This window comes from Neolamprologus brichardi, chromosome 16 (genome assembly GCF_056152115.1).
Source record: "Neolamprologus brichardi isolate AB-2024 chromosome 16, ASM5615211v1, whole genome shotgun sequence".
Classification (NCBI taxonomy): domain Eukaryota; kingdom Metazoa; phylum Chordata; class Actinopteri; order Cichliformes; family Cichlidae; genus Neolamprologus; species Neolamprologus brichardi.
The window spans coordinates 25,264,919-25,289,172 of NC_142119.1; the positions used below are offsets into that span (position 1 = coordinate 25,264,919).

The 24,254-nt window shown below is 38.7% G+C and overlaps 1 protein-coding gene across 1 annotated transcript in view; it reads left to right on the forward strand.

Moving 5' to 3' along the window:
- Positions 1-324: 324 nt before the first annotated feature.
- stk39 (serine threonine kinase 39) overlaps positions 325-24,254 on the forward strand; it is a 34,884-nt gene continuing 10,954 nt past the window's right edge. Inside the window, exons 1-14 of the mRNA XM_006788515.3 lie at positions 325-584; positions 2,048-2,160; positions 2,420-2,528; positions 4,000-4,138; positions 4,451-4,506; positions 5,498-5,607; positions 8,713-8,814; positions 9,175-9,308; positions 9,451-9,499; positions 10,951-11,016; positions 15,069-15,191; positions 15,916-15,945; positions 16,361-16,417; positions 17,173-17,234. Coding sequence (XP_006788578.2) covers positions 479-584; positions 2,048-2,160; positions 2,420-2,528; positions 4,000-4,138; positions 4,451-4,506; positions 5,498-5,607; positions 8,713-8,814; positions 9,175-9,308; positions 9,451-9,499; positions 10,951-11,016; positions 15,069-15,191; positions 15,916-15,945; positions 16,361-16,417; positions 17,173-17,234 — 1,256 coding nt within the window. The 5' untranslated portion in view covers positions 325-478. The remainder of the gene's footprint in view (positions 585-2,047; positions 2,161-2,419; positions 2,529-3,999; positions 4,139-4,450; positions 4,507-5,497; positions 5,608-8,712; positions 8,815-9,174; positions 9,309-9,450; positions 9,500-10,950; positions 11,017-15,068; positions 15,192-15,915; positions 15,946-16,360; positions 16,418-17,172; positions 17,235-24,254) is intronic.

Here is a 24,254-nt window from a genome sequence, read left to right on the forward strand (position 1 = left end):
TGGGTAGTGGAAGCACACAAATCAATAAACAGTCTGATGGCGCCATCTGCTGGACAGTAGTATGATCGTCACCAGCAGTTCTGACTGCATGTGACATATTCTGGACATATTACTGAAGTTACACACACACGACGTCATCCTCACGTCAGTATTTTAACACATTCATTGCTATTTTAACTCAAACACAATTTCCTTAATATATGTAATGTAACCATTCTTCTAACAGAGGTTTTAAATTAGGTGTATAATAAAACATCTTAATCACTAGTCACTGTCTCGAGCGCGCGCACGCGATCCGTTATTTTCCGGGTTGTGCTCGCTCTGCGGTAGAGGCGGCTCTTCCTCTCCTGCAGCTGCCAGCTGACACTAACACTGAGGAGGTGAGGTCAAATTTGACTCTCTCTCTCTCTCTTCCTCTCTCGCTGCCCGTCAGTCTGAGAGAGAGGCTGCTAACAAGCGCAGCATCATCATCTTCATCATGGCGGATCAAGGCGACTGTACAGCTCCTGTCCACCACCCGCAACCACCGCTGACAACCAGCTGGCCAATTACCCGGGAGTCCTACGAGCTGCAGGAAGTCATAGGTTAGTGTCCGGGGATGTACTGAACGCCGTGTAACTATCGTGGAAACCCAGCCCGCGGTGGGTTATCGGAGGTGAATGACGACGAGGGCCTACCGGCTTTTTCATATGCAGCAGCCTCCCGCAACGCTTTGCAATGCGGATGTTACCAGACACAGTCAGGGACTACCGGTTCACAGCTCACGAAGCGGAGTCGGGTAAAAAATCTGGGCCGCTGCACGCGCGTGAAACTGTCACGTTCAATAAGTGGCTCCCCGGCGGGATCACCGAGCTTGACTCCAGCTGTGCTGATTTTATGGCACGTGTCCAGTTTATTAGCAGCTGCTTAAATCACAGATGCTGCGGATCTGTGAAGGCCACGTCGTGCCGTCTGTGGTGGCAAATAACTTATGTCCACACGACGAGCTAAATATACAGCTACTTAGTATTCATACAGCTAATAATAGCAGTAATGGCGATCATTAAAAACTATGGCAATAGCGGAATTGTTACTTTTAAAACAATAAAGCTTGCCCTAAAAAGTCACTCCGCCGCTGTGTTTTCTAATTATTATTTTGGTTGTTTAATAAAGTTAACACGTGATCGCTTAAGTCCAAAAATTCAAGAAATCCAGTTTATACCCATATTAATTAGAGACAAAAACTTTAACATTTTTTACATTTTTCGATTCAAATGATTAACACAACTTTTCTGTTGTGGACTAATGAGTTATTGATTAATTGAGACACATGACTCAGTTTGTAAGCATAGCTTATATGTAGCTGCAGTGTGGAGCACTGGTGTAATATTCCATGTTGTTGTTATCCTGCAGAAAAAACAGCAGGTATCTGCATTAATGTTAATATATCAGTTAGTATTTATTTTACAAAGACATTTAAAACTTAAACCTAACTTATTTTATTGCATGAATCACCTAAATTATATCACCTGAGACATAATACTGCTAACCTTAAATGCATAGAAGAAAAGCAGAGGGAAGCCATATGCATATTTTTGGCAACTGCATGCACTGTGCACATGAGCTGACAAGTCAAATCATGAGTGATAAGAAGTAGCGCCTCCGCTATGTGCAGCTGACAGTGATGAGTAAGTGAGACCCCCCCACCACCACCACACACACACACACCTCAACTTGTAGACAGTCACAATTTGTGATGTGTTCTCTGGCGTATCTGCTTCTAACAGTTTGTAAGCAATATGTCATGTGTCACAGCATCTTGGTGTGAACAGCTCTGCTACTCCACAGCGTGGCCTGATTTGTAATGAGTCGAGTAAACGACTCATCACATTGATAAAAAAATAGAAGTTCTGTTAGGAACTAAAACAGAAAAGCTGGGAATCTGTGAGCCAGACAATCCATAAAGCTACCAACTGATGCTGAATTTAGTCTTCCAGCTGTGTGTGATGCAATTCCCACTTGGCTCCTGTTTACTTTGTCATAGCTTCATTGTGGCTCTAATTCTCAGGCAGCGGGGCCACAGCTGTTGTGCAGGCAGCCCTCTGTACCCCCAGACAGGAGCGTGTAGCCATAAAGAGAATTAACCTGGAAAAATGCCAGACCAGCATGGATGAACTATTGGTGAGTACAATAAAAACGGGCTGTTTTCTCAACCCAGTGTTTTGGTTTTTTTACACCACACCCGGTTCCTGTAGTACTGCTTAACTTCTGCTACATATTGTTATTGTTCTCATTTATCTATTAATGCAGTTTGCATAGAAATCTTCTAACTTTCCTGTTGTTTATGCAGCTTGTTGCAGATTATTAAGATAAAGCAAGTGCCCTGAATAAATGAGATGTCCTGTATGTGAAATACCCTGTCATTTGCTTCTACCAATAGAAAGAAATTCAAGCCATGAGTCAGTGCAACCATCCCAATGTTGTCACATACTACACCTCCTTTGTTGTGAAGGATGAACTCTGGTTAGTCATGAAGCTTCTGAGTGGGGGTAAGCTTCACCTGACACGGGTGGCTTAGTGATGCATTCATGCGATTCATGTGATAACATAAGTCTTAAATGCCCTTACACCGGTCTGTGTTTAATCTGATTAAAGAACAGCAGTGTATCAACCTGTGTTAATGCCTAGTTGACAAAAAGCGTTACATCTGAGACATTTCAAAACTTATTATAAGGCCAGTTTCAGTATAATAATCCATTATAATTAATTACGTTTTTTTTTTTTATCAGGTCAGTTTAGTTTTGCTTAGACTCCAGTGGGCTTTGCTCAGTTCAGTTTTTATTTGTTTAGGTATCATCATTTGTCATTGGTAAGGTTTAATTAAGTTTTGCTTTATAGTTGGAACACTTGTAGATATTGTCCTCACAATACAACTTTGACCACACTCATGAAGACTAAACTTAACAACATTTGCTCGTTGTTTTTATTTAATTTAATTTTGTAACCGTTATATATCTCTGGGACAACAATTGAAGACCAGTGTCGGGTTGTTACTCCCAAAAAAATAAAGCAGCACGTAACTTAATTACTCTCCACAGAAAGTAATAACTCGTTACCGTACTTTCTCATTACTTTGTAAAATTACCTGAAACACAATGTTATATAATTACCATTTAACAATATTTATACAATATAAACCTAAGGATCCAATCCTGTACACCAACACAAATCCCTAGGTTTCTTTTAGTGTTTAATTATGAACAAAAAGCTGACAATACAACGGAAAGCTGAAAACGTAACAGTGATTCTGCTTTACAAATGTGCACAGGTAGAAAGTGAGCCTGACTGCTCATCACTGCCTTTAATACCTGTTGAAGGTCAGGCTCTGGCTGCTGGGCTGGGTTCTGCATACACTCAGGTTTATCATCGCTCTGGGTTCTTGGCTAGTTTTGTGTTAGCAGGCTGTCCGTGCAGTGCTATTAGGAGCCAAAGTTACCAGTACAATGTGGTTGTTTTTTTTCTGAACACAGCTTGCACTTTACCATTGTACTCTTGCTCTTTTGTACAATAAAAATAAAAGTAATGTCCATATCTTTGCAGTAAACCACTCTGACATTTTCCAGCACACGAACTGAAATCAATGTAATGTGATTGCAGTAACACCCAACAGTGGTAACTAACTAGGAAACCATAGGTTTAAATCACTGAATTAAGTAATTTCAGCTGTAAAGACAATACGATCATTCTGGCTCATTTGTTGTTGTAGTACTTTAGGTAACTGTAGTGGTTTACATGTTTGCCTTAAAAGGGAAAATCAGAATCCTTTTTATTGTCATTAAACATCAGATGTTCAACGAAATTAGAAGCTGCTCCCTGCAATAAAACAAATCTAAAAATACCAAAATATACAAATACACAAACACTGAAATGTAACATAAATTAATCACTCAACAGATTTTTGTTTCCCATTATTTTCTAAAAATTAACCATGTTTTCTTTTCTTGGCTGGCATCTTTTTAGGATCTATGCTCGATATAATTAAGCACATAAGCAAAGAAGATGATAAAAATCGAGCTTTAGAAGAGCCTATCATTGCCACTATTTTAAACGAAGTTCTGGAGGGTCTGGACTATCTACACAGAAACGGACAAATTCACAGGTATTGGTTTATATCTTTTTCCTTTGTTTAATCAACATTGTTTGATTGAAAATATGATCCGCTATCTAAAAAACCAAGTGGTAATGTTGAAAATGAACACAAATACGTTCATTCATTGGATTGTAGCTCAGCCGTGATCTGTACACTTTCTGGTTATCAAGGTCAATGTGAGTCAGACTTAACCCTCTACGACACCCATGGGCATAGTTCTATATGGTGATGGTTAGGGCGACACGTTAACAGGAGTGGAAGAATCAATGCTGCTCCACATGACTTTGTTGTTTGACTGCATTATTGTTTTGTTGACCTCAGGGATGTGAAAGCTGGGAACATACTACTGGGGGAAGACGGATCTGTTCAGATTGCAGGTTTGTTGAATACTGTGTAACACTCTCTTAAACCTCTTTTTTTGGTTATTTTCACACTAAATGCATGCACTGTATTTGTGGTAAGATGGTGGAATTGATTTTATAGGTTGTAATAATTAACAGAGAGCAATAATGTATGTTTCCGTTTTCCTTTTTTTAATTTGAGAATTATAATTCTTTTTTAATTATTGTGTGTCAGCTTAATCAGTTACTCCATTGAAGCTGTCAGCTTTTTAATGCTGTCTGTTATATTTAATTGAAGTGACTGATTATAGCCTTTAATAAAAACAATTACAGGAATTAGAAAAAGCATTTGACTCTGTAATAAAATAAAAACAAAATATCTGCAGGTTACCAAATAAGCACAGCAGGAAAAGCACAAGTGTAACCCGTTGAGTTAATGAGTTTCAGGGTCCTGATGTGAATGCATTATTTTGGCTGATACTGGATTCACACTATGTTGCCTCTTGTTCTTGTTCTTAAACAGACTTGTTGCAAAGCTTACACTCACTAGCCATGTTATTACGTACTTAATTAGATTCACCTTGCTAGTACTGGGTTGGATGTCCTTTTCCACTCAGTAGCGCCTAAATTCTGGAATAGATTCAACAATAATGCTGACATAATATCACCATACAGTCACTGCAGATTTGTCAATAATAATAATAATAACTTATTTTAATTTGCAGGCACTTTTCAGGGCACTTAAAGACCGAAATCACAGTATGCACACAAATTTTGAATCTGCTCTCTTTGACCAGCTCATTACATAGGCATGCATGCAGCACTCATTTCAGAGGAGATCGGCTTTTCAGACTGTGATGCAGTAAACAAGCTAAAATGAAAATGAACAATGTCTTTGATGTTCAATATTTACTCTTTACCCTGCAGCAGTCACACAGGGTTTTGACATAGATTTTTAAATGAGCAAATTACTATGTGTTGTTGTTCTAAAATCTTCTCTGTTGTTCTGATGCTTTTCTTTTTACAGATTTTGGAGTGAGTGCATTTCTAGCTACAGGGGGTGACATGACTAGAAACAAAGTTCGAAAGACCTTTGTTGGCACACCATGCTGGATGGCACCAGAGGTGATGGAACAGGTGAGTCTGTTTCTGTCGAGGCAAGATCGAGGCAAGAGCTGATGAAAACGTTTATGTTATATACTGGAAAGAAATGCAACTGGTCTATTTTGGGTTTTTGTATTCTAGTCTTTTATTAACTGTTTTCTGTTTGGTTTCACTATCCTTGGTTTTTGATTATAGGTTTAGGGTTTGATTCCATATTTTTCATCCATTTACCTTGTGCAATATTTCCTGTTATTTTTGAGCTCTTGATATTTTGTCCCAGAGTGAATTTTTTTAAAACTTAGCTTTGTTAGTTTGGGTTGGTTGTTATCTTCCCTCAATTTTGTTGTTTTCTGTGCCTTCCTTTATATCTTCAAGTCTGTGTTGCCCTATGTTAGTTCTTTCATGTATCAGCATTTCTTTGTTTTAGCTGGTGTTATGCTTCAGTTCCTGTTTTACTTTTTTAGTTGTCTCTTACGCTTTGTCTTGTTTTACTTCCTCCCCATTCTCATTGCCTTGATTATCTACATCTGTGTCTAGTTTGCTCCAGTTGTTGTTCACTTCCCTAAACACCCCATGTGCATCAATAGCCAAGTGTTTTTTTTTTTACATATTTATTTATTGGTTATAACAAGTTTTACATAATGCACCGTGGTAAAATACGAGAATAAGAGATAAAATAATGACAAAAGACAATGATTGAAACCAAAATAAAGCAAATCATAACGGGGGGTCAGACAGACATATCAAATTAGCACAAATTACATTTGTCTATATAGCTAAAAATCATGGGAGGATGATTATGGAAAAGCTGACCTATTATAAAGAGTGTTCTTGTCTGCTTATGCCTGTCCTTATAGCTCACTGGGTTAAGCAGGTGACCCATATGGCAATAGACCAGCGGTCCCCAACCTTTTTTGTGCTACGGACCGGTTCAATGCCCGTCAATATTTTCACAGACCGGCCATTAAGGTTGCGGATAAATACAACAACAAAAATGATACAACCAAGACAAAAACTGTGGTATTTTGTAAATAATTGACACAAATTCACAGTGTAATTGTGTAACTTTATTAGCAGCATCCTCTTGAAACGCGTCCTCCTGCCCCTTAATGCTCTCTGATCGTTATGGCAACGCGTAAATATTTCTTTCAAAATAAGATACACAAGTACTACACGGGAAAAGACCCAGGGAAACCGAGTTAATGATAAAAACCCTGAAAACCATAAATTTTACACCCGAGCCTCAACTCTCACGCCCGGTAACAAACGCGGCCCGGTAAAGTTCTAGAATTTTGACCATATGGCCCAAAACATGTCCAGTTTGTTTCTTAATACATAAGTTATTTTCTCCAGAGTTAGTATAGATGTCAGTCCATTAAGCCACTGAGAAAGTCCTCCCTACAGTATTTTCATGTACTCTTTTAGGTTGTGTTGCGTTGCTTTCTGGGCTTTTTATGTGGTTCTTGTATTTTGCTTTCAGATCTTTTCATCAGAGTGCTCACTTTTGATTCATTCAGTCTGCCTTTGTTTCCTCCCTTCAACACTCCACAAACATAAAAGCAGCAGCTAGGCTGCTAACAAGCACTTGCACATCAACCCTGTGCTTCCTTCCCTTCACTGATCATTCATCCATCTTCTTCTGGTTATCCAATTCAGGGTTGCTGGGGGGCTGGAGCCTATTCCAGCTGTCATAGGCTGAGAGGCAGAGTATACTCTTGACAGGTTGCCAGTCTGTCATAGGGGCAACACAGAGAGGCAGACAACCGTTCACTCTCACACTCACACCTACAGCCAATTTAGAATCACCAATTAGCATGTCTTTGGATTGTGGGTGTAGCCAGAAAGAACCGACATAGACACAGGGAAAATGTGCAAAGTTCACACAGAACCCAGGAGGTTCTTGCTGTGAGGTGACAGTACTAGCCACTGTAGCACCATGCTAGCTCATCGCTGGCTTCCAGTGAAATTCAGATTCAGTTTATTAATCACTTACAAGGCCATACATGGCCACGGTCATGCGCATATCCCAGACCTGCTGAGACCTTGTTTTTTTATTAAGGCCTATTAACTGTTATTTTAAATCCAACTTTTAAGGTTGGAACACATAAACTTTGAAACAGCCCTGCAGGTCAGCTGATTAAGTGGGGTTTTTTTTTCAACTTCTACTGAAAACCTTTTTTTATCCTTTATTATGATTATGATATTAGACTGGAAGGTGAGGGAAGATGAGCAGTAAATGGCCTAGGACAGATTCAGACCTAGGCTTCTGCAATAGTCTATTGCAGTGGTCCCCAACCCCCGGGGCATGGACTGGTACCGGTCCGTGAGTCGTTTGATAACGGGCTGCGAGAGTTGAGGCTCGGGTGTAAAATTTATGGTTTTCAGGGTTTTTATCATTAACTATGTATCCCTGGGTCTTTTCCCATGTTGTACTTGTGTATCTTATTTTGAAAGAAATATTTACGCGTTGCCATAACGATCAGAGAGCATTAAGGGGCAGGAGGACGCGTTTCAAGAGGACGCTGCTAATAAAGTTACACAATTACACTGTGAATTCGTGTCAATTATTTACAAAATACCACAGTTTTTGTCTTGGTTGTATCATTTTTTTTGCTGTATTTGTCCGCGACCTTAATGGCCGGTCCGTGAAAATATTGTCGGGCATTAAACCGGTCCGTAGCACAAAAAAGGTTGGGGACTGCTGGTCTATTGCCATATGGGTCACCTGCTTAACCCAGTGAGCTATAAGGACAGGCATAAGCAGACAAGAACACTCTTTATAATATGTCAGCTTTTCCATAATCATCCTCCCATGATTTTTAGCTATATAAGACAAATGTAAGAACCTTAGTGTGAATGTGTTGTTTTTTGTACTGTATGTTGGGATATTTACACTTAAATATAAATGTGTGTCTTCATCCAGACTGTTAAAACACATAAAAACTGCTATACAAAAAAGTTATTATTATTATTATTATGTAAAATGTATTTGCCTGATCTTGTCTCTGCTTAATGCTAACCCTTTTTGAAATGGAATGCTGTTATTTTTGACATGACAACCAATAGCAGTATTGTCTTAACATAAAGCCCTTAAGCATTACTTTGGTATTACACGGTACTGTAATTCTGTGTCTGCAGGTTCGGGGCTATGATTTTAAAGCAGATATATGGAGTTTTGGAATTACAGCGATTGAATTGGCGACAGGCTCTGCCCCCTATCACTGCTACCCTCCCATGAAAGTATGTGTTCATTCAGTGTTATTTAATCAGTCTTGTAACATACACTGGTGCTGGCAAAGAAAAAAGAAAAGGAAACTGGCCATAAGCCTTGATGAACCTTCTCCTAAATAAACGTCTTTGAGGTTTTCTTACTAATGATGAATTTTATGTGGAAAGAGAGCAGTTTGGCTTGCTGCTCTTTCTGTAATTGGGAAACCTAAGAGCTAATAAACAGGCAGCGTTTCATCTAAGAGATACTCATTTTTATGTTCCACAACATTTCCCACAGTTTCCTGCTCTTAGTTTCTTTTCCTCATCTACAGATTTTGTACTGGTGGTGAAATGTGTTGGCAGTTATGACCACTTCTGTTGTCTTTTCAGGTTTTAATGCTTACCCTTCAGAATGATCCACCCTCTCTAGAGACAGGTGTTGAGGACAAGGAAACTTTAAAAAAATATGGAAAATCATTTAGAAAGCTAATATCTATGTGCCTTCAGAAGGATCCTGTCAAAAGGTTAGCAGCATGTTTATGTAGCAGGCAAATATGTCAATGGAGAGAGCTGATGCAATTATTGGTCAGTAAAATGACCCAATCGTGAGTAACATTCAGTAACTGTAATGATGCTTTCTTTTTTCTTTGTTTGTTTTATCTCTAGGCCTACAGCCGCAGAGCTTTTGAAGTGTAAATTCTTCCAAAAGGCCAAGGTATTTGTCTCATCTCACTATCTTTTATTATTATTGCTGTCCGTTTGGATTTATGCCAGCAATGAGTCAGATATACATGCAGTGAATGCTTTTTTATGCATTTTTGATGTTTATACTTACTTGGATGAATCAGCAATGACATAAAACATAACCTAGCTACTATTATTTAATATATATGAGAAATAGTAGTATTATTGCTATTATATAAATTATTATTAATAATATTATTATTCAGAATGGAGTACATTTTGGGCATAAAGTTTAAATGTTGCTCTCTTATAATAAGCACTGTGTATTCCTGAAATATTTACTATAATAGTGATTAGTTAAGTAGTTAAATGGTGAATAGCCAAATTCTTTATAGCAAAGTTATAAGATTACAAAATCCTTTTTTTCCAAGTAGATTAGCGGTTAGAGTAATAGTCTTTTTAAGGACATTTTAATTAATATAATTTTGTGAAGAGTACTGCAGCCTCATCTTGCTGTTTCTGCATAGCCAGTAACCAATTAATACCAGTGACTTAATAAATCCATTTATAGTACTGTGCAAAAGTCTCTAGCCACCCCTCCATTTTTTATGTTTTGCTTTCACAGAGCCAGACCTTCGAATAAGTTTTAAACTGGTCTTGAGCGATAGTTCTCCAGCTCTCTGAAGGTCTTTCTTTCTTTAGACATGGCGGCTTTTCTCACTAATTTTTAGTCCAGTTTTTTTACCTGACCATTTTCAGGTGATTTTCAGATGAGTTTCTTTTGTTAAGTCACTTAACACTTAACAATTCTCTAATTGAATCTACTAAAAATACCAAAGATAACACAATTTGACGGGTATAAAATGTTACTGTTGTGTAGTGTTTCCTTAAAAAATTTCAGTAAACTGCACAAGTAAGAAATGAAAATAGAAATAGCAGGTGTAGAACCTATGTACAGCAGAAAAACTGTGTAAAAGTTATATGGGGGGCATGTGTTAAACACAGTGGAGGCTCTTATCGTGCTTTCAGCCAGTGGTGTTGAGGATCTTATCGAAATTGGTTGAACTGTATATGTAGGAAAGTATCGTAAGATTTGTATCCACCATGCCTTGCCATCTGGAAAGTGTCCGTTTGACAAAAGCTTTTTTTTTCAGAACGACAATAGTCCCAAACACACTGCCAAAGCAGTAAAAGCATAACTGAATAGAAAAACACACAATGAAACATGATCAGTCATGGATCCAAGGAAAAGCTTTAAATGTCCTTCAGGAATGTCCTTCTGTTTTTGCCTTATATACAGTATTTTCTTGCATGTTTGCAAATGTTTCAATAAATCGCTGCACTTATTTCCCATTTTCCTTGCAAAATATAAAGAAATAAAAGGTGTCTTAAGACTTGCTCAATACTGTACTCCTCACGTGTCGTACAGCCTTTGGATTTCCATCCATCTAACTTAGTTATATTTTGACCATTTTTTCACAGAACAAAGAATATCTGGTGGAGAAGCTTTTGAGTCATGCACCAAAGATTTCTCAGAGAGCGAAGAAGGTATGTTTGCGTAAACATTCCCCGTAAAATAACTCAGCTATTGACTCGACATGAGCGAATTTTGGCAGCGAGGAGGAACTGACTGAAGTGTCTGTCTCCAGCAGAGTGCTGCATTTCCAGTCAACACATGCGATGCTCTGCGACTTTCTTCAGCACCTCAAACACTTTACACCCTGTTGTGTAGATTATGTAAAAATATGGGCAACTGCCACGTAACAGTCAGACGGTACAGCTGTGTGTCAGTGGTTTCATGTGAGGCTCTTTGCATGTGTCACGCCGGAGACAAACAGGGTGAAATTAATTGTTGTGGTTAGGTAACAGAAAGGAGCAGATTATTGCTCAGTTCGCTTGCTCTGTTTCCCACAGTTTACTGAGAGGAAGTGCAGCTTTTGGACACAGCTGATATTGACTCCACATAACATTACGCCTGGATGGCCAGGACAGAAGTGGGAACACGGGGCCATTGCCAGAAGGCAGAGTGCAAGTGAGCGTTGAGGTGGAAATTCACTGACATGGTAAAGGAAGGACATCGTAGATAACATGGTCATTTCTGTGTATGACGTCGTATTTACGCACAAACATAGCTTGGTGTCAATAGAAAGGGAGATGACTATGGTGGGTCGTATGTGGAAGTCATAACAAAGAATGCTAAATGGATAGAAACAAGTGCTGCAGTACATCAGAGTTTGACAGTTACGTTTATTACAGTCATCACCTTCTAATTTAGACTGCATTTATGGTCACTGATACACAAATTATGCAAGCTTTGGAATTGGAGCCACATTACTAATGTGTAGTGCAATGAATGCATTTTTTACATGTGTATTCCTCTTAAAAGTACAAAACAGACAGCATGCAGGGTTTATGCAGTCCAGGTAGTGTCTGATACACTTGATAGCTTTGCTTTGGGAAATGTGTGGGCTGCAGAGCCAGTGTCCTTGTTGCTTTGTCCCAATTTGACCTGCAGAGTCATCTACATTATAAACTCAGCAACCTTACCCAAAGCTTGCAGAGACAAGCAGTATTATAGAAACACTGTCATTGCAGGATGTTGTAACCTTGTGGCGTTGGTTTTGTTAGATCTTATCTAAAGACTCTCAAATCGTCTAGATCGTGTTCTCAGTGCACCTCTCTTTGATCTGTATTTTTCCCTTCTCTTCACACCTTCGTAACCAGTTGCTCTTTTTCTAATGTTTTTCTCCTATGTGGTATTTCACTGTCAGCAAATGTGGGATTCTTCTCTGATGAAACAAGTAGTGCCTGGGTTTAAGAGACAAGACCTAAAGCCACACAGCTACTCTTTGACTCTTATAAGAAACCTGGCTTCTCCATTAACCTGCTCCGGTGAATGAAAAGGAGATGGCAGATTCTGTCACCAGCAAAGTAATTTAAGATGATAATGGAGCTAGAACATTACTCCTTTATCTAACAAATAGAACTAGGATTCAGAAATGACTTGCGGAAATGAGAAATAGGAGAAACTGACTCTTACAGAACATACAAACAGGCATTTGCGAGGGATTTTGCTTTATTTTAAATAGAAATGTTAATCAGGATCATAGCCAGCCATTTAAAATGAAGGTGTTTGTGGGTCCAAAAAACAGCAGAGGGCACCCTTACACCCAGTATTGAGTGTCTAAAAGAGAAACTAGCAGGCTTTATATTCGTTTAAAGGCCAGATAAAACTAATGTGTGCTTGAATCGTTGATTTGTTGCATAACAAAAAGTAACATGTGATAAGATTGGGATTGATATCAAGTTCAGATGTATGGTCTGGTGCACAAATGATGATGCAGTACTGATTGACTTCTGCTTGAATGCTTTCTGCAGCCTGATTTCTAAAAGAACAAAAAAAACCACAGCTTTGTACCAGAGTGTATCGCAGTGTCTGAAAACACCGTTATGAGCGACCGCCAGCATTTTTAGATTCTGAACATACAATGTTTCTGTTCAATCTTATTTTTATCCTACATTTTTGGTTCATTTCTCAGTATTCTTCTTTCTGTTAGTGAATGTCAGCTGGGTTTCATGTATGGCTGCCCAGTGCATTGATCTGTGTCTGTTTTGCTCAAGGACCCTGAGCAGAATTGGGGGAGTCTTGATTCTGTGTCAGGTTCGGAAAATAAACCTGACACCACCACAAGGGTAGTGCTTCTTCTAACTTGACCCCATCTAGAGCTGGGGAATTTTTATGACTCTGCTGCCAGTGGCTTACAGTTTTGTGTGCTCCCTTCTGTAACACTGTGGTGCCCTTGTGTCTCATCTCGCATGTTGCTTCTCTTACATGCTTTAACTGTAGAAATGCAACAAATTATTGGCTTCATGTATTTAGGCTTTGATTTGCCATACTTACTGTTTTTGTCTTGTTATACTTGATACATTTTCAGTTGTATAACTACTTAACTATAACTACTATAACTATCATAGTTAAGTCATTTATTTTTCCTCTTGTATTTATTGTGCTATGCCAAATTATACCTACTGAAATGGTATAAGCAACTGGTGAAAACAGCTAATCTAGTTCTTTCTTTCTAGTTCAGTGTAGGTTTAGTCAATATATATATTTATATATCAGATGGTATAATAAGTTTATTACAGCATGTGTATGAAGGCTGCTGACTCACAGTCATAACAAGCCGGTCTCCAGAAACATATGCAACAGTGCTTCCTTGTGTTTGTGTTGACAAATGTAAGACTAAAAATAAAGATATTTTCTGTAAATTTTAATTTAGTTTTGTAAGTACACTAAATTGTTTAAGTTTGTTTTTATTTTTTATCTCCGTTAACTAAATGGGTTTTGCATCTATTTGGAAACATATGAGTTTATTTGTGACTATAGATGTTATACTAGTCAAAAAAAGAAATGCAAGGTTATGTTTGAACTACATTACTATATGCATAAACAAGACATTTAATATGAGTTTTTGGGCCTCCTCTGGGCGTGATGGAAGCATTCACTTGTCTGCACATGGTCTGTACAAGTGTCTGGCTCTGTTGTTGAAGAATTGCTCTCCAGTCCTGGATGAGTGCATACCGCAGCTGTGCAGTGGTCATTGATTGTGGCTGCCTCTGATGAACATGCCCACCCAGCAAGTTCCAGGCATCTTTAGTAGGAGACATATCAGGAATAAATGCTGGCCAAGGAAGTAGCTGGATGTGCTCCTGATCCAGAAAAGCTTGAGCTACTCTGGCAGTGTGGGGGGTAGGCACTGTCTTGCTGAAACAACTGCAGGGTGGGGTGCTGCTGCAAGAATGGCACAAGTACAAGTTGGAGGACCGCATTTTGGTACCTCTGTTCAGTTCTGCCAAGAACAGTCACATCAGAGACAATGCTTTCGTGGACACCGTGGAAGTGTGCAGCAGCTCAGACACACATGCCAGTATCCAACTTGCCAATAGCCCAGACTCGGTCAGATTCAGTCAGTCGTGGCATGGAGACACTGATAACAATGTTGTAAATACACTGTTTTGTGTGTTTTAAGACCACTGGCTTGAAAATGCTGTAAACTAAAGCAGTTCTGCTGTGTGCAAGTTGATTTGTCTTCCATAAACAATTTAAAAATCATGCAGTTGACTAAAACCAATCGGGCAGCATATGTTTGGGTTTCAAAATGACGATGTAATGCAAAGATTGAAAACTTTTTCGCAGCAGTTGTATTTCTTTTTTTTGACTAGTATCTTTTCTAATATCTAAATCACAGGAAAAAAGGATGTTTGATTTTGTGAAGTTTGTCCTAACAAGAAAAACTTCTAAACTTTAAACTCCTTTTTTGGTTACATAATAAAGATCTTTTCAGAACCAAGCAGTACCTTTGCCACTGCAGTACCAAACATACTTAACAGACTAAATGACTTGAATGTGGCTTTGTACGTTCACCTTTCATGTCACAAATGCGCAGCCACGTTATGTAAATCACTGAGGTCAGTACTCTTATTTAAAGGTCTGTAAAAGCTAATGGACTCATGGGTAAAGCACAATGTACAGACACATGAAGTCAAAGGAGCACAAATAATTTAATTAACATCGTGTACTGGATGTCGTAATGCTGCAGGTCAGGAGAGTCCCCGGCTCCAGTGGCCACTTGCACAAAACAGAGGATGGAGACTGGGAGTGGAGTGACGACGAAATGGACGAGCGCAGCGAGGAAGGCAGAGCAGCGGTAAATCAGGGCAGGGTAGGTGAGACTCCACAGAGGGAGGCATTAATCAATGTGTTTACTCTTTTATGATCATCATCAGTAAAAATCATCATCAAACGAGCCAAGATATTTTCTCGGATCAGTCTGAAACTGCAACAGAACTATAACTTGTGCACAGAAATTCCGGATATGAGTTATTAAGGTGTTGCATGTCATGTCCAACCCGCAGATCAAACCATTATGCAACTTTCCCTTCTGTCTTAGACACTGTGCATTCCGCCCCTTCCTGATTGGTTAGTTTTTTTGGATAGCAGATGGCTTATCTCTGAGAGAGCCTGTCATGGGGTCGCTGTAATGAGCTGGAAGATAGCTGTAAGGATTTGAGGCAGGAGGAACTAGACAACTATGATCAAAGAGCCCTTTGATAAAGACTCCCAGCTTTAATGTATGATGCAATAAATAATACTCTACCGGCAGTAATGATTTACGAAAAGGGTTGTTTTTAAGGTATATATATTCTTCTTTTCAACACGGATGTGCTTTGGTTTGTTTTTTTGCAAACTTCAGGCTTGCTGCTTTTCAGTGTAAAAAGAAAGGTGCAGGCATATGTGGATGGATTGATATATACACATAGTCTGTGAGCAGTGTATGGCTTATATTAATTTTTTGCTCTTTGACAAACTAAAACAGAACATGTAACATGATTATTCCCGTGTGTCTGACAGTAAATATGTAAAAATGTTTTTTTTCCCCCCTCCAGTCACGAAGGGTCAAAGATGACGCCAAAGATGTAAGTTAGATATTCCTCTCCTACACCAATTTGAACTTGCAAAATATCTTAGAATATCTAAAAAGACAAGTTGTCATAGACAAACCGGCCATATCCTTCTGCTGCTTTACAATTCGATAAGTTGCCAAAGGGGTATTGTTATTTTTAAATTCACTTGACTGTCCTACTTGAGCTGCTGCTTGTGTAAGAATCATGAACTCACTTAATTAATGTTTATTTCTCTGCTCGCATTTTTTTTCATTAAAAAATGCCACGAATTTGATTTAACCTGTCTCATAAAGAGAGCAAAATGCTCCTCATTGATTGGTTTGAATTGACTTTCCTCCGTTGTCTTTATACGATGAGCTCTGATTTGATATTTACCAAGGATGTAATAGCATTTGCACAATTATGCCTCACATTTTGTTCCTCCTAGAATGAGGAGGATGCCAACAATGTCCCTATTGAAGGCTTGTCTATTCAGCATCCCCAGGTGAGGGATTCGGCAGCAGCATCAATTTGTCATGATTCAATGACCTTGATTCCACTGTGATTGTGTGTGTTTGTGTTCATTTCTGCGCGTGCACACTTAGAGCGTGTGTCTGTCTGTGGACGTGTCAGTGGGCGTATATATGTGTGTGTGTGTGTGTGTATGCGTGCGTACATGGAGACGGTCGGTCTCCTGGAGGGATGCTCTCAGCAGTAATAACTCAGAGTAAATGGCTGTCTGCCTGACAGTGCTAGCTCAGTGACTGGGTGTATCTCATCTGAAAACTTGCTGCCATTGTATCCCATTTTCTTTGGCTTTTGTCAGTCTGAAAATGAGCCAAAGCAGTTTGAGGTGTAGTCTTGTGTCCCAGTCAGGAATTAACTCTGACAGCTTCTTAGCAGTCATTTCCTTTCCATAATATCTCATCCTTGCCATATAAAAAGCCCATTCGTAATACGGTTTTGATGACAGTGATAGACCCTTACACAGTAAACCTTCATGTCTTGTTCCTTTTCTTCTCCCTTAAGACTTTCCCTGCTGCTGCAATGAATTTAAGACATTTTCTAATAAAAAAAAAGAAAGAAAAGAAATCACATAGTGTGTGCACACATTTCTTGTTTATGTTCATCTTGAGGTTTGCAGAATTTCATGCTCTCTCGTGCATGCTTTATGTGACTCTTACTCCTCTTTTTTCACAGTGAATGCTTTTGCCAGTCTGATGTTTAATCTGCTTCATCACCAGATATTTTCTCATGCAGGTTGAGCCGTATGAGAATACACCCTTCATTCAAGGTGCTGTGAACATGGTACTACGGCTAAGGTGAGACTGAGAGACACACATACACACATGAAAAAATTGTCAGTGAGATCTATTTTTCTAAAAGCAGTAAAAGCAAAGAAATGTGTAAATTTGTTATCTCTGAGTTTAAACAATGCAGGCTTCTAATAGACCTAATGATCTTTGGCTGCCACAGAAGGGATTTGGCTTCACTGCTGATCCCCTTATCTCATGTTGTCTTACCGCTGTAGTCAGAGGGAGGGGTGTTACACATCATTGCCTCTCGCGGTGCTCCACAATCTGCTTTCCTCCTTCCTCCCTGCGCTTATAGCACCTCACTCTTTTTGCTGCATTATTCAAGACATTGCTGTTTATGGAAATATTTCCATGACTTAGGGCAGGCTTGCGATTTGGTCACATAATTTTGGCAGCAGGTGCGAGCTCAGTTACCTGTGTGGTGTAAGGAAATGCATTTCCTATATCTTGGTCTGTACTCAGAATGAAACAAACAGAGAAAAGAAGCAGAGAGAATGGATGCTGAATCGGACGGACCAATGTGCATTTTTGGACAGCTGAAAGTCTCCCTCTAGCTCCCCGATGAGCCAGGTGCTGAGCATGCTCTTGCTTGAATAGGCACCTGAAGGTCTCTCCCCAGGTGTCAATTTTATTCTGTGCTTACCAACAAAACAATATCTTGCATGCAACAGGTGGCGGCTACCTGTTCATTGGTGAAAATTCACTATTCGAACCTGGTGGTGAAAACGTGCAGAGATTTGATGGATTTGGCTTTTTCTGCTCTTCCATTTCACAGCTTTAAACATGAATTTAGCTTTAAATCAACTTTAAGGAAGTTACATGTGTTTTTAGTAGTACGTCATTTTTCGTCAGCCAGCAAATGACATTGTGTCCACAGAGAAGAGCATTCACTGCGCTTGGTATCATTGTCTTTTTAGGTGAATTTGTGTAGTAGAGATATATGTAAAACGACGTTTGATATCTTTTGTCAGAAAAAGGTACTGAAAAGCTCCCTCTTCTTTCAGTTACTCATATATTATAATAGTTCTGTGTCTTTATCTACATTTAAGGTTTAAAATGTTTTGTTTTGATCATTTCTGATGTTTCAGACAGCAGATGTAACAGTGGAATACCAGAATTTGTCATTTCTAGATATTTAATGTCCTACTGAACGTGCATTTTCTGATTTCAATTGCAAGCAATTTGGTGCTGGCTGAGAAAATGTTTCTTTAGGAGTTATTTGACTTTTTCATTGTTAAGAAGCTTTTGGCTGCTATGTTTTAAAGTGAATCAGTGGGGCTTTATAAGATGAAAGACTGCATATTTTGGGATTTTCTTTGGCTGTGCTCCTGAGTTGTGGGGGCAGAAAGATATATTTCTGGCTTTCGCAAATAGGAAGAGGCTGCATAAGAAGCAGTGGATTTAAGAGGGCCGATTAAATAAAGGCTTTAGCTGGAATTTGTCACAATATTTAATGTTTGTTTTTTTTTACTATGTTTTTAAAAGTTGAATTTAAAACCTGAACTGAATTATTACTGAGGTTTTACTAGCAATGAACAACTCAGATTTACTAATGAATAGAGTAGTTCCAACTCTGACTAAAAATCAGTAAAACTAATTATGAATAAAGGTTCTTGACCTGACGTTAATCTCATTTATGAGCTGCCACTGTGTAGCAAAGGCATTTTTTAAAGATAGTTGTCTATAATGAATAATTAGACAATTTCATCTTTGTTCTTTTTGTCATTTTGGGAGCCTAAATCATATTGAATGTTGTTACTTCTGCATTATTTTACTAAGTCTTTGAGAAGCTACATAAAAACCCCTCATCAATTAGGAGAAGTTTAAAGGTTTTCAGATGGTGAATACATCAAAGTAATTGCATTGCAAAGACAAAAATAAACAATTAATTGGTCTCCTTTCTCAGCTAATTAGCATGAGTTCATGGTAATAGGATCCCCTCAGTAGCAGAGGTGTAGGAACAGAAGCGCTGTGATTGGTTCACTCTTTCTGGGTTTTCTTTTTTCTTTTTTTGCAGTGTCATTGAGAACTCCTGAGAATAGCAATGTCAGCAGTTTAAAGGGGAAACGCTTTTGGTGCAATGTCACTGGAGCTTAAAAAGCCAAAATAGAACAGATGCAAATTGATTTAGCCAAGAGGTGACATTTCCTTGTGTTTTCTTAAGACTCTTGTTTATAAAAGGTAGCTAGAAGTTGACAAATGTCACCTTAGCTTCTGAAATATCATCTTGATATTAAATTTCAGAGAAACATAAATGTAGTGTGTGTGCTTCTGTCAGCCTCAGCCTGGAGATATGGGTTTATTGCTTGCGAGCTTCTTGACAGTTGTTTGTGAAGCAAATAAACCTTTCTGTCTCGCTAACATTTGGAAGATTAATCCACCTCACCATCTGCACAGGCAAGCTGCTAGTAGTGGAAGTCGCTGGCACATTAATAAGGCCATGATTTCTCACCAGTTCTGGTTAATTATATGTTTTTGTGTTTTAGATGTTGTTGAGACAAAATATGAAGCGGTTACTCTGGATTCACATTTTTACTTTTTTTTTACTTATAAATGACAGACTCATTAATAACAAAATGAGCTGTTAATAGCCAAGTTCACAATTAATTTCCTGAAGAGTTTGTCATAAGAAACTTTGCAATTTGGTATAAAGAAAAATAATAATTTCCTTGAAAGCCTGATTATAGTTAATTAAAGTCTTTTTCCTGCCATCACCAGCCAATAAAAACAATCTCTTTTGATCAAAATTACACATTTTAACCCTTTTTTGACATGAAAGAAATCCTTTCATTCCTCAAAATTGACTTTATTAGGCAGTAAAGCAGGATTTTATTAGTTCCTGCTTTACTGCAGCATTTCTCTGTACTTGTCAACTCAGGAAACATTATTTTTACTGCAAGTGCCCTGTGTTTGTCAGGGTGAAACAGATGCAGGATTTATGGTACTGCATTTATGTCCATTTGTGAAGGTGTTTTCCTGCATAAAGGTTTATGCAGCCTATGCAAATGAACTTGTTTTCAGTCCTTCAAAAAAGCAACAGCACGTAGCTTGATGTGGATGACACTGTGCACAGGACGAATGTTGATTTGTTGGAAATTGGGCTACAACAGTTGAGTTCACCGGTAATAGGAGAACTGCAAAAAAAAAAATATTTCCTTTCCCAAAGGGTCGCTACAGCTCATAGATTTGTATATGTGATTTGGCACAGTTGCAAGGCTGTGTTTGTGTCTCAAACCCGTGGAGTCAAATTTGTCTCAATAGGTTCACAAATGTGTATGATAAGATCAACAAGCATAAACTAAGATTTACAAATGTGTGCAACTGTCTGTGGATAATTTTGAGTACTTACAAATGCATGCTTCAGTCCACACATGTACACAGTAAATTGAAGACATGTAGATATATTTTTAAAAATACATCAAAAATTAAATAAATAATCATAATTTACACAAAGCCTCTTAAATTCAGTTTCTCAAATCTGATCATTTTCACTCTTCTACAAATATCTAAAAATATTTGTGATATTTCACTTACAGATGGTTAAATATGCTCGTATCACCTGACAGTCGCATATCATCAAGTGCACGTGTCGCTTCTAATGCTGATAGCTTGACATAGAAACACAAATTCACAAAAAGATACACAAAGCTATATTTAATTGCAAGTGGAAAACTGGGACACCTGAGCATCCTTTGTGTTTCTGTGTTCTGATATTTTTTTCTAAATGCACTGAATAGCTCATGGATTGCATGCAGATTTGTAACCCTTTTGAGATGAATTTAACTCATGTTGCAAGGCAGTGCACCATTGACCTAATAACTTCAGCATGAAGGGCACAGAAAGTGTCTGTAATGGAAACTAGAATTGTTTCTAACACTAGTTTTGCTTCAGCTCTTTGCAAGAACTTCTTTTTCCGTTTTTTTCCATGAATAGCTAAAGGACCAACAACAGCACAAACAAGAGTAGCCTGCAGAGCCGTTATTTTTAACATTGCCCCTGGTTATAGCTAACACCTACAATATGTAGATGATGGTCTGCATAACTATACATACAGACAAATATGGACACAAATGCAATACTGTAAGTCTGCCTAGATTGGAGCTAAGACAAGGAAATAGGCTAGAGAAACCAGTCAATGTTCAACATAAATGCTCCTGGTTTGAAATAGAGCCAAGGATGGAACAAAACAGTGTCAGAGCTGATGAGATGAGATGAGATAGCCTTTATTTGTCAGTTGCAGGTCTTTTGCCCACAACCGAGATGACAGACCTTGCCGACCGTACATAAAATACACAAACATCACATAGGGGAGACAGGTCAGGCTAGGTAGCGAGGAAAAAAACCATTGAAATGTGTAACACAAAAGGATAATACAGGAATGCACAGATGTCAACACACCATAGCACAATAAACACAGACAAGCAACATGGGAAAGAGTTCCAGTGTGTACATCTGATCTGGGACCGCTGCAATCTTTTGACTGCGCCTCCAACTGACCCGATGTCCACATCAGAGGGGAGGTAAGCGTTGGAGCTGGTGTTGGATCCGGGGTAGGGAGGGTGATGCGTCAGTGAGTGCTTATCAGTATCAGTATATGTATGTGTGTGCGTGTCCATAGTTCAGCTGAGACAGTGTCCTTCGCCCTGCCAGGCTAAGTAAACAGTCTTCCAGCCAACCCAGGTGGCCTTGCATGGAATGGGAAGGAACAGACTAAACACAGTCGTTATCAGGGTGTTTTGTTCAGCTCCGGCCTTGCAGCTGGCGCCGAGAGGGTATCCGCATAAGTGATGTTATTTTTTTTTTACTTTAGTGCGAACAGCTCATATGAATTTCAAAGCAGTTCTAAAGTCCAACAATGGTCTCTCAATCTCCTGTTGGAGACCCGCGAGCTTCGTCATACTTGCGTTCTGTGATGTTGTCATTTCTTGTGCTCAAGGAGCCAATTTCTGAGAACTCACGGCAGTGTGCCTCCCCGAGATGTCATCCAATTTTGCGCCCAGAGATGTTATTCCGGGCTAGCCCTTCCGAGATGTAATCCAGTCTGCAGTCAGAGATCTTATTCTGAGTATTCACAGCAGCCGTAGCCTCTCCAAGATCTTATCCCTGCTGACTCAATGAGCCCATTTTGAGAAACTCACGCCTCTCCCATCGTTTCAATCCCAGCGGGCAGCTTTGTGGGGGTTTGAACAGCCGGTTCCGCTTTCTTAATTCTTCGATAAGTCAGGGCCAAGCCAGCTCCGATCAGCCAGAACCCTGTTACCATGGTTCCGAATAGGTAGATATCTTCAGCACTCAGGCTCACCCAAGCCACTTCTCGTTGAGAAAGGGGTGTCAATTGCATTTAGGGACCAGTTGATCCAATCCATAATTCCTCTTTTAGGTTTTAGAGAACAGACTGTGAGAGAGTGTTCCAGGGAAAATACAAAAAAACCCCACGAGACTAGACAAGGACATAAGCAGGGAAGATAAGGGAGAGGAGAAAAAGTGCGTCCGCCTCCTCCGAGAGCCAAAGAAGAAGCTGGAACATTAAAGGCATACTCTGTGTATTTTGGGGGTCATAGCTTCAACTTGACTAATCTAACACACATTATGAAATCATAATTTACTAATGATAGATAAATCTGGTTACCAATTTCACAAGATAGCCACATTTTGTTTAGTCAAGAAAATTGGTTTGTTGGGTTTGTTGCATATGGAACCGCAGTTCTGTGAATCAGTGTTTCTAAAGCGGTCATTCGTTTTCATTGAAAAGTCTTTAACTATTAGAAACCATATTCTCCACAATTGTAATTTGTGTTTTTTTAGGAAAATACAATAAGTTGAACTATTCAGCTGGCGTGTGCTGACATAAAGACTAGCTTTCTGAAGTTCAGAGGTATCAAATTCGTTTTGCAGTTTGCCTCAATTTGATCTCAAGTTGGTTGGACCAGTAAAACTATTGAGAAACCTCTTAATTGTTAATGTCTCAGTTTTTACACCTTAGCAGTTAAAAGGCTTACAGGGTATTGCTGTTACCCTACTCTGAGGGTGGACAGGCTCACACATTAAGAATTATTATTTCAAGGAAGTACTGGCAGCTTGTCGTGTAATTTAAAAATTTAAAAAAAAATAGAGTTTGAACTGTAGCTCAAACAACAGCTAAAACCATTATAGTGATTTGTAAAAAAACAAAAACCCAAAATATTATTTTTTCTGTTATTTTAATGGACTACTAACAATAAAAGTATATTTAGTTTTTATTTTTTTTGTTTATCTATTACTTACTGTGGTGTCTTTGGCGACGTTTACTGTTGAAAATACAGTTTTTTAGTCCATAAATTTGGAAGAAAAATTAGTTTTTTTTCCAAAGCCATGCAGTGGGCTTGATGTTTGACACCCCTGTCGTAGCTTAATAAATATTAAAAGATTAGGTGATTTTTAAAGGACAATTTACACATTTAGATAATCATTTCAATGAATTTAACTGCTACTACTTCCTCGTTTGTACTCTTTGTTCTTCTATTAATATACAATCTTTCCTCGAAGAGCCAGTTCCCTACAAAATTTTGTTTATCTGTTAGCATAGTGGGACTTTTGTTTGTTGGCCTTGGCTTCATGGCGTGCGTTACATTTGCATTTTCTTATCTAAAAATTCCAGCTGGCTTCATTATCAGAAACCTCAGTGACAGCCGACAATGCTGCGGTGCACTGGTGAAACCTGAAGACATTTTTAATGGATTGCACCGGAGATTTCTCTGCCTGTCTCCATTATGTAAAATAAAATGTTCATTAAAACAATATGATCTACTTATTAGTGGATAAGCAGTCCATGCATGTTATGTTTGTACCTCAGGTTTGTTTTTTTTAATGAAGAAATGGGTACTCACTTGTTCTTTTTGTTTTTTTACAGTCACGTGTGTAACTTAGCTCACAGTGTTGTCACATAAAAGTGTTGTTGATGAAATGCAAACTTTACTGTGTGAATCTTCAGAGGGATATCTCCATCCTCAGTCTGCTATACAGGGATAATCCTGAATGATCCAGGTG